The sequence below is a fragment of the Ziziphus jujuba genome, chromosome 1, assembly GCF_031755915.1.
Source record: "Ziziphus jujuba cultivar Dongzao chromosome 1, ASM3175591v1".
In the NCBI taxonomy this organism is placed as follows: Eukaryota; Viridiplantae; Streptophyta; class Magnoliopsida; order Rosales; family Rhamnaceae; genus Ziziphus; species Ziziphus jujuba.
In genome coordinates, this window is record NC_083379.1 from 2747933 (window position 1) to 2765661 (window position 17729).

General features: G+C 32.6%; 3 protein-coding genes across 4 annotated transcripts; 2 read left to right on the top strand and 1 right to left on the bottom strand.

The window, feature by feature from the left end:
• Positions 1–2043, top strand: LOC107423148 (hypothetical protein At1g04090). Its single transcript, XM_016032708.4, has 2 exons — positions 1–201; positions 314–2043. The coding sequence occupies exons 1-2, from the start codon at positions 105–107 to the stop codon at positions 1876–1878; spliced, it is 1662 nt and encodes a 553-aa protein (XP_015888194.2). The 5' UTR covers positions 1–104; the 3' UTR covers positions 1879–2043.
• A 7467-nt stretch (positions 2044–9510) lies between these two features.
• LOC107422865 (hypothetical protein At1g04090) lies at positions 9511–11705 on the top strand. Its single transcript, XM_016032407.4, has 2 exons — positions 9511–9786; positions 9881–11705. Exons 1-2 carry the CDS (start codon positions 9672–9674, stop codon positions 11455–11457), a joined length of 1692 nt encoding a protein of 563 aa, XP_015887893.3. The 5' UTR covers positions 9511–9671; the 3' UTR covers positions 11458–11705.
• Positions 11706–12552: 847 nt separating this feature from the next.
• LOC112489868 (cation/H(+) antiporter 15) lies at positions 12553–16501 on the bottom strand. Of its 2 annotated transcripts, none has more exons than XM_048473165.2 (3): positions 16032–16501; positions 14732–15748; positions 12553–14021 (listed from the first exon to the last, which is right to left on the bottom strand). In XM_048473165.2, exons 1-3 carry the CDS (start codon positions 16290–16292, stop codon positions 12687–12689), a joined length of 2613 nt encoding a protein of 870 aa, XP_048329122.1. In that variant the 5' UTR covers positions 16293–16501; the 3' UTR covers positions 12553–12686. The 2 variants fall into 2 exon arrangements, with proteins under 2 accessions (XP_048329122.1, XP_048329125.1); XM_048473168.2 differs by having other exon boundaries at positions 16061–16198.
• Between the last annotated feature and the right edge of the window lie 1228 nt (positions 16502–17729).

The window sequence follows — 17729 nt, forward strand, 5'->3', positions numbered from 1 at the left end:
ATAAACTTGGTGTGGAAGGCAAGTTTTAACAAGGTTTGGAAGAAGCATTCATGTAAAACTTCATCATTGTAGCTAAAACATTGAAAACCCATTACAGGGCATTAATGGGGAATTGCCTTACCGTGTCCCTTTCAAAAAGCAAAACTTTAGGCATTGAAACACTGTTCAAGCTTCCCTCGCCATTGCCTTCTTGGCCACCAGGTATGCGTATGCTACGTACTCTATGATTTTCTGCTATACTACTAACTCTGTTTTGATGCAACATTATCTTTAATTTATTTTTTCTGCTATATATATATATATATATTTACAGGTGAAGGATTCGCAACTGGTGTTATTGATCTTGGTGGTGGATTACAAGTCTCTCAAATTTCATCTTTCACCAAAGTTTGGTCCACCAATGAAGGAGGACCTGGCAATCTCGGAGCCAGCTTTTTTGAACCGTCTTCTTTACCAGAAGGATTCCATAGTCTAGGATTTTACTGCCAGCCAAACAACACGCCTTTGTTCGGTTGGACACTTGCTGCAAAACAAGACGACCCTTCCACTGAAATTCTCAAAAGCCCAGTTGATTACACTCTGGTTTGGAACAGTGAGTCATTGAAGATTAAGAAAGAAGGCAATGGCTACTTCTGGTTGCCAACTCCACCAGATGGTTACAAATCAACAGGATTCGTTGTCACAACCTCGCCACAAAAGCCCTCCGTCCATAAAATCCGGTGTGTTCGGTCGGATTTCACGGACGAATGCGAAGTTGATACGTGGATTTGGGGACCAAGCAAGACGAATGATGCAAATGGGTTCAATACATATGGTCTCAGGCCCAGAAACAGAGGTAAAGAAGCTAGGGGTGTTCGTGTAGGAACATTCATAGCCCAGAATGGTGGAGGAGGAGCTACTACTTTACCTTCTTCATTAGCTTGTTTGAAGAACACCAATTCTTCAATCACATCTTCCATGCCTAACAAAAACCAGATCGACGCAATCTTTCAAGCTTATTCACCATTTTTATACTTCCATCCTGATGAAAAATACCTTCCATCCTCTGTAACATGGTATTTCACAAATGGAGCTCTTCTATACCAGAAAACAGAGGAAATGGGATCAAAACCTGATCCAATTCCAATTGAATCAAATGGTTCCAATCTCCCGCAAGGTGGAAAAACCGACGGCACTTATTGGTTGGATCTTCCTATTGATGAAAAAGAAAAGGAAAGAGTGAAGAAAGGAGATTTGCAGAGCTCAGAAGTTTATCTACACGTTAAGCCAATGCTTGGAGGAACATTCACTGACATAGCCATATGGTTTTTTTACCCTTTCAATGGCCCTTCAAAAGCCAAGTTCCCATTTTTCGATGTTCCACTGGTCTGTATAGGACAGCATATCGGAGATTGGGAACACTTAACGCTGAGAGTGAGCAACTTCAACGGCGAGCTATGGAGGGCTTATTTCTCTCAACACAGTGGTGGTACATGGGTTGATGCTTCTGAGCTCGAATTCCATAGTGGGAACAAATTGGTGGCTTATGCTTCGTTGAATGGCCATGCTTTGTATCCAAAACCTGGACTGGTTTTGCATGGAAGAGGTGTGATTAGGCTACGGAATGATACGGAGAAAAGCGAGTTGACGATGGATATGGGATCGAGATACTCTGTAGTTGCGGCAGAGTATTTGGGTTCTGATATTATTAGTGAACCGCCATGGCTAAACTATTTCAGAAAATGGGGTCCGAAGATTGACTATCGTATTGCTGCGGTATTGAAAAAGCTAGCGAAGTTTTTGCCTTGTTTAGATCGTCTTCCCAGTGAGATATTCGGAGAGGAGGGACCTACAGGTCCTAAACAGAAAGAACCCCATTGGAGTGAAGACGAACGATGAACAATTCTGCATTATAGTCATTGCCGTGTCCTTTTTTTTTTTTTTTTTTTTTTTTTTTTTTTTTTTCATGTTAGTTCCAATACGCTTCTGCTTGTGTGTATGTATGCATATATTGCCATTACATTAATTTAGTCGACAAAACAAGACTCTCTGCATTTCCCTCAATTACTCTATACCAAGGATGGACGGGTATATAAAGTGAAAAAAATTAAATGGAAAGAACATGATCAGAAAATAAAAACACCATCTTTCATAGATTTTTTTTTTTTTTTTTTTTTTGGCTTTTTACCATATATATAATATAACTAGAGATGCAATGGAAACAAATTAATTAATTAGTCACATTTTTCTTATAGACAAATTTTATGACACAATTGCTTGAAAATTTTCTATTTCAAGATAGTTGTTTGTTCCAAACGGACAACATTATTAAGTTACCATTTATCCTGAAAAATTAAGTTTGTGGAAAATCTTTATTTTTCTTTTCTTTTTTAAAATGGAAGATCCTTGATCGATTTCACTACTTAGCATAATAATTTAAATTTTAATCGATTTAACTGTTTACCATGATACTTCAAATTTAACAAACAAATTTGAAGAAAATGTTATTAAGAGTATAAAACCCCTTTTTTTTTTTTTTTTTTGGTTATACTGTCTAGATCTTTATCATAATAAATAGTGACTTCACCAATAGAAATGAGACACGATATTATACATCAGCTTATGGTATATTTTAGAGAGTTTGTGATGTTTAAACCAAGAAATAATTACAATCTCGGCTTCATAGAATGACAAAATTACACTTTAACTATGAAACAAATCAAAATTTGATTTTGAGAAAAGAAAAACAAATTGTTAAATAAAATGCAATTTTCAGAATTGATATACACTGTCAAGCTTAAGATTATTCATCTCATAGATTTTCAATTACGGCCCATAAATAAAACAAGGAAATAAAGTCGAGTCCACACAAACAAGCAAATTGGCCCCTGGTTTGGAGTAAAGGACCAACTTGGCTAAACAATATTGTCCTTCTGCATCATGGTGTTTCGGTTACTTCCATTTGAATTGAGGTTTACACTTTTTCTATAAGAACAATAACAAACAGACAACAACAAATTGAAAACTAACAGAAGATAAAGTAAGTGATCCATGCACTACAATTAGCTAAAACTGCATCTCTCTAAACCAAAAAAAGAAAACTAACAGAAGATAAAGTAAGTGATCCATGCACTACAATTAGCTAAGAAACTGCATCTCTCTAAACCAAAAAAAGAAAAAGCAAAACCCACTACATCATAACTAATTAATTTATAAAATTACAATAGGATAGGTGATTTATTTATATTTAAATTTATTTTTTTACATTTTCAAATGGAACTAGCTAGTTAACCTTTTTACATTTAGATATAAAAATTAAGAGCTTGTTTATGAATTAACCAATTGTTTTTAATAACAATTTTTGAGTATATGTAACCAATTTTTATATGTTAGGCATAAAAATTAAGTGCTTGTTTATGAATTAACTAAAAGTTAGCTCTTATAAACTACTTCATAACCAATTCGATTGGTAAAATTACAAAAGGGTAAGTGATTTGATTTATATTTAAAATTTATTCTGTCTATATATTTATTTATTTTCAAAAGTAAATAAGGCAACAGTTTTATACACTAGGCATATCTTAGAAGCTTCAAACATTACGAACTTGTTTAGCTATGAATTAACCTAATTGTTTTTCTTCATTTTGGAAACAACAATTTGTTCTTACGAAAATCATGAGAGACAAGGATAAAACTTTTTTTGTTTGGGGGCCTTTGAATTATACGCTTTGTCTATCAGAAAAACACTGAGGAGAAATATTAAAATAGTCAAAGCAAAAAGATACTTTGGACTAAAATATTCTTTCAATTGAAAAGACGCGTTGATCATAAGCACAAGAAATCATCGTATCCTAAACTTCGAAGAAAGCATATCCCAAGCTTGACAAGCAATAAAAGCATTATCATAATGTGATAAACAGATTCTTCAAACAAGGGAAAATAAAATTGTAAATTAGCTTGGACAAACATGAAAATACAATGAAGCTTAAATGGCCTCCAAACTATATATCCTACATAGCCAAATATTAAATATTCTTGATCCCTTCATTAGAGTAATAACATTATAGGAACAAAATGAGTCATTTCACATTTGCTTATTTTACAAGTAAAGGCTAGAGATTAATGTTGCGTTTATATGATTCTTTCCAACATAGACAAATTTTTTTACGTCTGCGTTTGGAGTATGCAATATCGTATTGAACTTGCCTAAATATTATACATGATGAATCGATTTATTAGATTAATTAGGAAGAAAGTAGAATTAAATTAGTATATTGGTTCACTTTCTAACAACTTAAATCTTTGCTAGTATTGAATTAAAAATTGGGACAAATATATATATCTATATATATATATATATATATATTGTTATCCTTAATTGGCATTAGGAAACACAGGAATGAAATGTGTTATTTTCAATGTTAAATATTATAAAAATATTTAAAAAATACATAGAAACTGAGAAGTGTTTCAAGACCTCAAGCGTATTCTATTAACTATTCTTTTTGCAATAAACTTCTTTTAATTAATTTTTCTAATTTTAAAGTCTCACATGTGTTTGGTCATATATGTATTCATATAGTTAGTTTTATTTTTTTTGGTAATGGTATTAGTATTGGTAGCTGGATATGTATAGCACCCAAAAAAAAAAAAAAAAAATTCCTCCCCTCAACACATCATCATGCTATACATATATAGGGGTGGATCCAGAAATTTTGCCAAGGGTGGGCCGATTTATAAAGCTAAATTTTTTAGTAGAATCGGCTTATATAAACTCTCTGTTATTAATTGAATGGATTTTGAACTTATTATCTTGGATAGAAATAGAAATGCTGTAATAAAAGATAGAGATTATACTCTACACGTCATTTTTTATTTTTATGATATCGAAAGTGAAGGATTTGATTTTTTAATTATTGCACAACAAAACAATGATTTTGCCATTAGTTTTTTTTTTATTTGTTTTAACTTAAAAAATGGAGGATTTGATCTTGAAATCATTATATATTAAAACAATAGTTTTACCACTAATTGACCGTGTAAATACCTCTATACATCAAACTCTAAATTTATTTTACATATCATAAGTTAGAAGTATTCATCAAAGAAATTTTTTTAAATAAAAGATACGTAAAATCAACATATTACAAAATTAATTAAGATAAACAGTTCATGTTAATAGCAAAATTAAAAAACAACTTAAAATTCTATTCAGATACTATATATATATATATATATATGGTGTTAATTGAAAACGTAAGTCAAACAAATACAAATATATGAAATGGATAGGCAAAAGTTTGATATATAATTTATCTAGAAAAAAGTTCAATATATAAATATATCTATATTATCCGCCCCTGGCTATGCAGATGCGAGGGAACATGTATTTTAATAAATCCAATTGCTTGCTGCAGAGGATTGATTGGAAGCATAAACGAAGTTTTGAGGATTTTATTTTATTTCATTTTTGAGTTGTTTTGGGCAGATCTGCACAATATAAACATGTTGTTTTGTAAATTGATCCTAATCAAGATTTAAAATATTCGATATTTCTTTGATATTTTTATTTTTTAAAGGAATCAAAATAAAATTTAAGTTCGACATGGAAATGGATAGAATTTCCATAATATCCATTGAAATTTCTGAAATTTCGATAAAATTTTAATGGAAATTTTCATAAAATATCTATATTGGTTAAAAAATCTATAATTTCCATAGAAATTTCCAAAATTTCCATTAAATTTCCACTGAAATTTTGAAAATATACGATATTTTTTTAATTTTTTTTTAAAAAATCACAAATATTATTGATATTTAGTAAAATTTTTTATCAAATTAACTTCATTGATAATTTTTTTTATCCTTTAATTGCTTTTTAGACATTTAGTGATATAAGCAAAATAGAATGAATTGAATTGAATAACATTAATAAGTTCTACTTATTTATTGAATATCGATAAAGCAAAAATACAAAGATTATGGATTATATTTTTAAACCTTGGAAATCTTAATATTTGAAGCTATAATGGAAGATGATGACGAAGAAGGCACATATACCAATGGATGAACATGAAGGGAATCCTGATCTAAAGATTACTCAACAAGCTGAAAAAGAGGGAATAAGTGTTCAAAAAATAATTGCTGAAGAAGTAAATTCTAGTAGTGGTGATTCATTTCAACGACTTATGAGAGAGGCAACTAGAACCACTAGTTCTTCAGCTCCATCAGATGGTACACATTCACAATTTGAGACTCAAGGATTCCTAATCTAAAAATTGCTCAACAAGCTAAAAAAAAAGGGAATAAATATTCAAAAAGTGATTGTTGAAGAAGTAAATTTTAGTAGTGGTGATTCATTTCAAAAGCTTATGAGAGAGCCAACTAGAATTACTAGTACCTCAGCTCCATCAAGTGGTACACATTTACAATTTGAGACTCTTGGTAGTCACTCTAGCTCCAATGGTGATGAAAATAACTTTAATAAATTATCTGAATTAGAAGTTAGAAGAGATAGTGGCCAAAAGGAATCATCAAGTCAAGAAGTTGGATTAAGGTCATTTACTGATAATCAATATTACACACATACAACACAAGATGAAGATTATGGGAGTAGAGATGCAGGTCAAAGATTCAGTGTTGTTGGAAAAGACTATATACATTAAAAAAAAAAAAATCTATAATAGAGATATCACAACAAGAAAAAGATTTAATTTTTATAAATTTTGGATCTATGAGGGTTGGAAGTCATTTTCATAATCCTTATTTAATAGATATGTATAGAATGTCATCAAGTAGCAACTCGTGGTTACCAGCTCAAACTCAACCATCAGAGAATAGTAGTTATGCACATAGTCAACTAATAATGCAAGATCCATATGGTTGGCATATTAATAATTATATGCAAAATTATCAGGGAGATACATCTTTTCATAACTACTTCTTACATTTCACATCTCAAAATCAAAATGAGAAAGAAACCGATAATTTTCAACCATCCAGAAGTTCTATGTGGTATTAAGATGACATTTATGAACAACAATGTAATTATAATAATCATTTTATATATTTTAGTTAATAAATAATTTTATCATATATGTATTTTTTGATATATTTTTATTAATAATAATTCATCTATGATAACTAATGCTTATTATAAATCAATTCACTAAGAAAAATATAACATACATTTAATATTTTAGCAAGTTTTATAATCAATAGCTTAAATAAACTAATTCTAAAATTTCAATAAAAATTTTCATTTTTTAAAACAAATTTCCATAATTTTTTATAATTTTTTATCAATATTCAATATTTTTTAATATTTCTATAGAAATTTTAATATTTTAAACTCTCAATATTTCCATCTAAATCGATTTTTTGAACCTTAATCCTAATCAAACTTTTGGATTATGCTACCTGATTGGTTGTGCCTTTTTTTATGAATAAAATATTTTATATATGACTTGTTGTGTAAAGGACGTGCTGAACTGAAACAAGCCCTTTTTTTTATTATTATTTTTGGTGAATAAGACGTGCTGAAACAAGCCGTTGATAATTGAATATTCATGCAATTGAGTAATTTTGAAACAAAAAAAAAAAAAAAAGAAGCTATACTAGTTTGTAATTAAGTTGGAAATAAGTAATAGGAATAGCAAAATGTATCGAATTTAATATATCAAATTATTTAAATACGTATTATTATTTAATTAATTAACAGAATAATATAATTTAAATATAAATTAATCAATTATTAAAAATTAAATATAATTAAATATAAATAAAATAAAATATACGTTTAATAGATTGAATTTTATTTCTCGAAACCCACTCTATTTTGTTTTTGTTTTAATTTTTGCCATAATAAAGGAGAGCCCTGAGTAGGAGAGAATTTGATGGCGGATTAGGTGATCAGATGGATGACTTTTTCATTCTGGTTGAGAGATGGCAGAGATAATATCTGTGGCTCAGCTGGATGTGTCAGTTCTAATAAATACTCACACTTTTTTTTTGGTGAATTAATAAATACTCACACTTGATATATAGTCTTTATATAAAAACAATATAATATTTTATTTATTTGTATTTTTTTGGTAATAATTTTGTTTATTTGTATTATATAACATTGTGACAGCAACATAGATGCAACTATGCATGTTTTTTTCATGTGTGCCTGTATGTATATATTCACACACGTACGGTCCACGTTAGTAATTATTGAAAATGATAGAAAGTGAGAGAGAGAAAATGCCTAGTAGTGGATTCTGTTTTTCTCTGTCTAATTGGTTTACCAACATTGTTATAATATCAATATCGTCTTAGCAAACCAACATTATCTTTATTTTTTTTTTTAATTTTGTTTTTTGGAGAGTCACAATTTCAACTTTATAGTAGCTCATTTTGGTTTAAACTGCTACCTAATATTTCCCCACAAGTATCAATTTACGAAAGGTTTTTATTTTTATTTTTTATTTATTTATTTTAACATCTAAGTACTAAAGGTCAAAATGCAATGGCTTTGGAGTCCCAATGCTTGAACATTCAACTTAAAACTAGCCTAGATGACCACGAGAACAAGAGACATAAATTGACAGATTCCCCATAAGATTTTATATTTTTCAGTCATACAAATTTTAGGAGAAAAAGAGAGTAAAGCCTATAATCCATATTTAGGCTTTGCGTGCAGGTTACTTATGGTGGTACACAACCCATCTTAACATCATCTCCTACCTCTACGTAGCTAGTGGGAAAGTGAAACGGGTAAAAACTTTGTATGTCACAATTTGGCTTTTGGATGCACATTTTAAATGCATCCTACATTACTACTGCAATGCTTAATACATGCCTTTTTCCAAATGCAACCTTTCTTTCCCTTTTTGTACCAATTTCAACCCTCCAAGACAAGAAAATCTCCCCTTATATAATCTAAATCCTAATACTTAACCAATCAATTCCATTTCCTGTTTGTCTTAAATTTTTAATCTAAGATTGCTTAGAATCTTTCCATTCTCTAATATGACCATTTGCTTATCATGAGATGAAGATCCTCTTGGATATCAACTTTCTACTTGAGCGTTCAATGTTATAATAAATGAACCTTAAATTAGTCAATGAAAATGTAATCCTGAAATTGATTATATGTAGGAAAAAATACCTCTATTTTATAACGCTTTTATCTCACTTAATGGATAAGCATGATGCGTATGCACCATATTGGCTAAAAACAAACATGGCACCTTGAAGAAATCTATAATATTCATATGTGAGTATGTATTCCGGGAATATTGAAAAATTTTCTCTTTCATAGTTGCACTAGGATGATACAAACTTGGGAAGATGGTACGGCAATTACCCAAAATTTGGGAAATTGAAGCATCTTGTTGTGGAAGGGAAGTTTAACAAGATTTAGAAGCATTCATATATGAAAAATAATAATAATAATAAAAAAAAGACAAAGCTGCTTCCTTGCACGACAAATCCGATGGGACCTGACTTTGTTATTGCCTCTTTAAAAACCCTTTCATTTTTTTCAACTCTCTCCCAATCCCATCATCATTATCATCAACAGAAAATGCTCATTGCAAACTAACTCCTCTTTATTTTACTTTATATAGCTTTTTTACAATTATAAATCTTCCGATTTGTAAATCAAATTTAGCTAAAAACTTTGAAAAACCCGACACAGGGCATTAATGGGGAATTGTCTTGCCGTGTCCACTTCTACAAGGGATATTTCCAAGAAAAGAAAAACTTTACCCATTGAAACCTTCTTCAAGCTTCCCTCTCCATTGCCTTCTTGGCCTTCAGGTAATAATGCTACAACACTCAATTGATTTTTCTGCACTACCAACTCTGTTTTAATGCAACATTTTGTTTAATTTTTTTGATATATGATTTACAGGTGAAGGATTTGCAACTGGTGTTATTGATCTTGGTGGTGGATTACAAGTCTGTCAAATTTCATCTTTCACCAAAGTTTGGTCCACCAATGAAGGAGGACCTGGCAATCTCGGAGCCAGCTTTTTTGAACCGTCTTCTTTACCAGAAGGATTCCATAGTCTAGGATTTTACTGCCAGCCAAACAACACGCCTTTCTTCGGTTGGACACTCGCTGCGAAAGAAGACGACCACCCCTCCAATGAAATTCTCAAGAACCCAGTTGATTACACTCTGGTTTGGAGTAGTGAGTCGTTGAAGATCAAGAAAGATGGCAATGGCTACTTCTGGTTACCAACTCCTCCAGATGGTTACAAATCAACCGGAGTTGTTGTCACAACCTCGCCGGAAAAGCCTTCAGTCGAAAAAATCCGGTGTGTTCGGTTGGATTTCACCGATGAATGCGAAGCCGATACGTGGATCTGGGGACCAAGCAAGACGAATGATGCAAATGGGTTCAATGCATATGGTCTCAGACCCAAAAACAAAGGTACACAAGCTATGGGTGTTCGTGTAGGAACATTCATAGCCCAAAATGGTGGAGGAGGAGCTACTACTTTACCTTCTTCATTAGCTTGTTTGAAGAACACTAATTCTTCAATCACATCTTCCATGCCTAACAAAAACCAGATCGACGCAATCTTTCAAGCTTATTCACCATTTTTATACTTCCATCCTGATGAAAAGCACCTTCCATCCTCTGTAACATGGTATTTCGCAAATGGAGCTCTTCTGTATCACAAAACAGAGGAATCAAAACCTGTTCCGATTGAACCAAATGGGTCTAATCTTCCTCAAGGTGGTCAAAACGACGGCACTTATTGGTTGGATCTTCCTGTTGATAAAGCAGAAAAGGAAAGGGTAAAGAAAGGGGATTTGCAGAGCTCAGAGGTTTATCTACACGCAAAGCCAATGCTTGGAGGAACTTTCACTGACATAGCCATTTGGCTTTTTTACCCTTTCAATGGCCCTTCAACAGCCAAGGTGGAGATCATCGATGTTCCACTGGGGAAGATAGGAGAGCATATAGGAGATTGGGAACATTTAACACTGAGAGTGAGCAATTTCAATGGCGAGCTATGGAGGGCTTATTTCTCAGAACACAGTGGGGGTACATGGGTTGATGCATCTGAGCTCGAATTCCATAGCGGGAACAAATTGGTTGGTTATGCTTCGTTGAATGGACATGCTTTGTATTCCAAACCTGGACTTGTTTTGCAAGGGAGTAATGGGATTGGGATACGGAACGATACCGCGAAGAGCAAGCTAACGATGGATATGGGATCGAGGTACTCTGTAGTTGCGGCAGAGTATTTGGGTTCTGATATCACAGAGCCTCCATGGCTGAACTATTTGAGGAAATGGGGTCCGAAGATTGACTATAATATTGCAGAGGAAGCGAAGAAGGTGGAGAAGCTATTGCCTGGGAGACTGAAAACCGCGTTTGAGAAGTTTGTGAATAGTCTTCCCAATGAGATATTTGGTGAAGAAGGACCTACGGGTCCTAAAGTGAAAATGAATTGGAGTGGAGATGAACCATGAACAATTCTTCATCATCATCATCTTATAGATTAAAGAACATGTATTATTTTAAATTACTAGAAATATTGCATTGATTTAATTTGTAATCCCAATAGCCAAGAATTTTTAGTTTGTGGGGGCATCAATTCCATCTGGTATATTGCCTCCTGACAAGTGTGTTTAATGAATATGATAAGCCTTGTGTTGTGTATTTATTTAATATGCATTTATACATGTTGAATGAAATAATTACATATTTTGTTTTAGAATATTATATATCTCTGTTAATGGGATTTTGTCCTCATTATGTGACTAAAAACTTGGGAACAATTATTTGCGAGAAAGTTTTTGGCACGATCATGAAATTTCCTAGAAATATACAGAGCAGGTTGAGAATAGGGACGAAGCAGCGCGTTGTTGTAAATTAAAATACGGTCCCGACTTTTCTCGCTTGTTCGGAATATTGAATAATATTTCTTTGTAAAATACATTTGTTAGAGTCGGTGATCCGAATTCTTATTGATCCGATCAGAAAAACTCGCGGTGCGACCCGTTTGATGAAATCTGTTTTGAGCAAAATCGCTCTATTTTGCTCACCTTTTGTACCAATCCTCACTAATAAAAGTTTGCCTCTTTTTGCCTATAGTTTTTTTCGGTCAAGGATTTTCTACGTAAATCTATGTGTTCTATTTTATTCTTCTATTACTATTGTTTTATTCTATTTTTCATAACAACATTTTTCTTTTTCTTTTTTTTAAAAAAAATATGTACAAGTGGAAGACTTAAAATAAATAAATAAATATTAGCGCTTATACAAACATGAGAACTTATTAATTTTACAATTTGTAAGCAATAACATTCATAGCTATCATAAGCGAGCTGGCTTTAAAAACAGAGGAGTTTATGATTTTGCTTATTTGTTTGTTTTTTTATAGTCACTTTATTATATGTTCTTTACAATTCTGCAACTATCCCTACAACACTACAGAAAAAGGGTCCTCATTCATGTAATTAAAAAAAATAAAAAAATTAATGTAATCAAAAGAACAAGAAAAAAAATGAAGAAGAAGCTATATATGAGAAATTTATCGACAAAAGTTTCTTACGATTGCATGATGTGATAAACTCTATGGTTAATAATCAAGTACATATTAGTTTTCTTCCATATAAAACCAACATTGTATTCCAAAATTTGTAGTCATGTAATAGCTAATTATAATTAGACCCCATTTGAAATCACTCAAAAATGTTCATTGGTCATGAATTCTCATACTTCTGCCTCTACGATGAACAAATGGTGCGAATTCAGGTGTTTCTACCTCTGGAACTGACAATGTCATACGCCCAGCAGCATGCTCCTTCAGTTGTCCTTGATCACATGCTTCCTCTTCATCTTCAATGGATGTATCACCTTGTTGAATTATAAGAACCGAAGCGTAGTGAATGAAGCTCGATGAAACCAAAAAATCTCCCAAAGGTCCTAACTCCGGGAACTCCATCCAATCTGAGAGTACCTTCATGAGTGGTGACAATGTACCTCTCCCTCTTCCCACAAAGAAAATGTCACATTTATCTTCCAAATTCCCTATCACTTTCATCACATCGTCGGATTTATCAACCACTTTCTCCAAGAATTGTATATTAGGGGAATTCCTCGATTCAAACTTGAACTGCTTGATAAATTCATCATCAGCATCCTTTTGGTTGTCAATTGAGATCTTGTCATGCAAATTTTGATGATTATGATCAACGCCACCTAATTCACTTGGTACGAATCTGATTACACTTAAGCTGGCCCTAGGATCCTTAGACATCCTCCAAGCATATGCCAATGCCTCATGGTCATCTGGCCCGCCGATGAAGAACATGTAGTAATGGCGCTGAACCCTGTGTTTGTCATCATCTTCACCATCGACCACGGGATGCTTGTGCACTAAGGAACTGAGGCCACGGTCGACAAAGATAGCAACCGAGCATTGTGCATTGTTCATCACATTCCTGTTGACATCTCTGAAAGGCGAGTAACCTTTTTTCTCTCCAGGAGCTAAAATTGTTTCAGCATTAGTAGATTGCTTGTGAAAGGGGACAACTATGAGAGAGACTTTTTTGTCCTCTGCAAGGCTGCAAATGTCTTTATGGACGGTGGAGTAAGAGGAAACCGCGCTGAGTTGTTGTACAGTGATGGCTTTGTTTCTTGCCTCCAACTTTTCGAAGGAGTTCATGAAATGGATTGGTGGCAAGCCATTGATTTCTTCCTCACTGATTTTGCATGCATCATTCAAAATCAGCATGGCTGAAGCACGGCCGGTGTTCTCAACAAGATGAACAGCAATGGTACAGATTGGGGATTGTTTTGTCGGGTTCGAAGCCTCCAGGAGGTTAACGAAGCTGCTTATGTTGCGCGGGTTGTGGATGCATGTAAGGATTCGAAACTCCGAGTCTTCTTTCAAGCCGTCGATGGTTATGCGCTTGTATTTGCTCAAATTCTTAATAGGTTTGTAAGTTTTAGATAGAATGGGATTAACCGCTGTTGTCATTACCCAAAATGCAAGGATCATCGCTGAAAAGCTTTGATTGGTCAATGCCTGATGATTCAATTGTGACACAATATAAATCAGATTAGTTATATGAGTAGAAGAAGCATTTCATACTTATAATTAATGTTTTTGTTTAAACTAAAGAAACAAAAAGTTTAAAATTAGACCTGTACAAAGAAAACAATAAAATTAATTATGTCTAATTGCATAGTGTATTAGTTTATGCATTAATTAATAATTAAGTGGAGGCTCCAAGATTACTAATTGAATTACCACTGTTTTCTAAAACCTATGCCCATGTATGCTTCTATAACTTCGAAATTATTAGGAGTTGAATTACCATGCAAGTTTAAATTGATGGGGTGAATTATTATTTCTTTTATATTTTTCTCTAACACTAGTTGGTTGAAATTCAACTTGTCCAAAAACCTTATTGATTAGAAGATTAATTATCATTATAGTATATATTATCTTAACACTCTTCATCACAAAGGGGCCGGTCATATTATCATTATATACTACACTTTTTTAACACTTTCAATCATATATAGGTCTGGTCATTTTTGGACACAGGACCTGTTGGATTTCTGCAGGCTTTAATATATTACTAGTCTTTCAGAAGCTTAAGTTTTAGATATAGATTATTGTTATATTTATATATATATTTTTTACTTTACCCATCAATTAAGCAACAGAAATGAAAAAAAAAAACAAAATATTGAAGGGTAAGCAATAAAAAAGAAATTGTACACACATACCTTTAGGTCTCGAGCTGTGTTGATAATAATTAGTGACACTAAGCCTTTGGTATTCATGAGAAATCCAAGAGCAAGACCATCTCGACTTGACATGTTGTTGAGGAATACAGCAGCAAGGAAAGTGCTCAAAACCTTAGCACCAAAAGCTAAGAAGATAATCACCACAATGGTTGCAAAACCAGGATCTCCTCCGAAAAGGGTGTGAATATTGGTTCTAAGTCCAATAATCAGGAAGAAAAGGGGCATCATAAGCCCACAAACAAAGTCTTCAACTTTCTCCATGAGTGTTTTCTTGAGCACTCCCTTAGGCATAATGACTCCCAACATAAAAGCCCCAAGCATGGATTGGCAACCAATTGAATCCGTAATAAATCCAAAGAATGGAACCGCTGCTAAAAGATAATACAAATGCAATTCATCGTAGCTACGGCCGCCGCCGCTTTGGTCTTCGCGTTCGTCACGTGAGATGAGCCATGCAAGAAGTGGACGTAGGACAAGCAAACAAAAACCCACAAAGATAATGGAGTAAACTAAAGTAAAAGTTGTGGTTTCACCGGCAATGGCTGTCGATAGCACGAGAAGAAGCCAAGAGAGAAGGTCTGTGATAATAGCGGAAGATAGGGCCACTCGTCCAACTTCGACATGGAGGAGCTTAATGTCTGAAAGAATCCAAGCCAGATCAGGGAAGTTTGTGGTGGCCAATGCAACACCCCAAAACAGAGGACCATAACGGATACGTTTACTGTAAATGTCGTCGTCGTCAAAACCATATTCATTCATATTAAGCATGGAATGTAAGGCATAACCAATTGGCATTGGAATGAGGATACCAATTAAGGCTATACTTAGAGGCTTTTTACCAGCTCGCAGTACCGGTTTCAAATCAACCTCTAATCCCACAAGAAATAGGTAATAAATCAGGCTTAAGTTTCCAATTGTCTCCAATGTCAACAAGCTTTTGAAAGGGAAGAAAAATCTTTTTTTCCCTAATAGAGATGGACCTAGAATAAAACCACCCTGCAAATTTCAAATTTAATGTTAATCAAAACATCAATAAATATTCATGACAAATTTAATCTATTCTGCATGCAATTGGGGTACAAATACGATTAGCTTATGCTTATTAGGAGGACCGATACCCAATTACATATAATTTAAATAAAATATCTTAACGATTATATATAACCAAAGTGTACCCTGTGATTATAAATGTAAACACACACACACACACACACACACACACACACATATATATATATATATATATATATTCTGGAATAAAGAAAATAAAGCTACGTACAAACATCTCAGCAGAAATACGAGGTAAACCTAAGGCTTTGAAGGCAAACATGAGAAGTAAACAGAGAGAAAGAATAAGAGACAATTGCAAGTCGAACAAAGGGAGTGATTGATCGGTGGGATTTTCAATCTGCCACATCCCTTGTTGATGGTGTATTGTCTTGTTATAACAAATGATCATATAATTTGTTGTTCTTTTTCTAATACACCAATCAAGGTCTGGAAGCAGGACTGTCGCATTACATTGATCAGACATTGCCATGATATCTATCTATCTATCTATCTATCTATCTATATATATATATATGGATATGTATATATACAATTCCCTGTTCCCTGTTCTTGTTAGGAAATGGAGGTTTAGTTCGTCATGTTCTTTTCTTCTCTTACACCATAACCATATGCACTAATCGCATAGGCTGTGGTAGGGAGAGAAAGAAAAGAGAAATTAATTGGAGGGTGAGAAGAAAGACCTACAGATAGATTTCTTTCATTTTGATTTTTTCTTCCTTAGAATAAAAGACTTGTTTTTTTAGTTAGAATCAATGTGCGGTTGAGCGCTCAAATTTGGAGGCTACTTTTTCTCTCCCTCTTTTTTATTTTTTATTTTTAATTATTATTATTTATTTAACTTATTGTTGTCACACTTGCTCATACTTATTAATGAATTATTTTCCTCTTTCGTTAAACTATATTGTATCTTTGTTTTAGATGTCCTCTATACTATAATATTCTTTGCCATTCGATATTATTTATTTATTTTTTGCTGTTAGCTAGTGGAACTTTTTCCAAATTATAATAAAAGATGATGTGGCAAGGGTTATGGATGACATTACAATAAATTATAAAATTAAAAGTTTAGTTATAGAAATGATAACCCTTTACCACGTGCACGTTTCTTTATGTATAATTTGGAATAAGTTGCGAGAAGATCAAAACTGTTTGTCACATATACCACTGGACCACCAATGCGTGTTGTGTCAATTAATAAGCAAAAATTTTTGAACTAGTGATCATTTAATTATTGAGAATTATGTAACATTGGTTGCATACAGATATATGATTGGTTTCTCAATTTAAGAAAGGAAAATCGATTATGATTGATTTTTTTCCCACAAAAATAGATTTTTTTTTTTTTTAAAAAAAATTTAGTGCTTTTGAGTATTGCTATGATCACCAGATTTTAGATTCCAACTAAGCCAGACATTAATAGCTGACGAATTAATACAACAGGAATATGCTAAAAAGTAAAACAATGGTAAAAGTCAATAAAAATATACCGCTAGGACCAAATCTAGTTGAAATTTACTTTCTTTTTAGGTGTTAAATATATTGTACTCCCTAAGCCACCAAAAAAAGAAAAAAAAATTGCTATTTGACATCATTAGTATCTATCATCAATAAAATTCATATATTATTTAACAATTTAAATAATTTTTTTTAAAAAAAATTAAAATTAAAATTTTAGAATAAAAAACTAATAATAATCAAATGCAGCTAATTACTAAATACAATAACAGCAATGATTCTATTAGCAATCATCATCAATGACAAATATGAAAATCAACTTTAATATACAAATTGAGTGATTTTAGTCCATCAAAGTTTTGCTTTTAGCTTTCTTCTTTCATTTTTTTTTTCCCCCATTTTAATATTCCTTAGATGCAGTGTATCCATAGATCGAGAGGAAAAAAATTAG

What these genes read in the sequence shown, in the direction of transcription:
- LOC107422865 (XM_016032407.4), top strand. Translation starts at nt 9,672, where the DNA reads ATGGGGAATTGTCTTGCCGTGTCCACTTCTACAAGGGATATTTCCAAG. An exon ending in ATTGCCTTCTTGGCCTTCAG is followed by an intron (nt 9,787 to 9,880) that starts GTAATAATGCTA and finishes TATGATTTACAG; the next exon opens with GTGAAGGATTTGCAACTGGT.
- LOC112489868 (XM_048473165.2), bottom strand. Translation starts at nt 16,292, where the DNA reads ATGGCAATGTCTGATCAATGTAATGCGACAGTCCTGCTTCCAGACCTT. An exon ending in GTATTTCTGCTGAGATGTTT is followed by an intron (nt 15,749 to 16,031) that starts GTACGTAGCTTT and finishes TGAAATTTGCAG; the next exon opens with GGTGGTTTTATTCTAGGTCC. An exon ending in ACACAGCTCGAGACCTAAAG is followed by an intron (nt 14,022 to 14,731) that starts GTATGTGTGTAC and finishes TTGAATCATCAG; the next exon opens with GCATTGACCAATCAAAGCTT.
- LOC107423148 (XM_016032708.4), top strand. Translation starts at nt 105, where the DNA reads ATGGGGAATTGCCTTACCGTGTCCCTTTCAAAAAGCAAAACTTTAGGC. An exon ending in ATTGCCTTCTTGGCCACCAG is followed by an intron (nt 202 to 313) that starts GTATGCGTATGC and finishes ATATATTTACAG; the next exon opens with GTGAAGGATTCGCAACTGGT.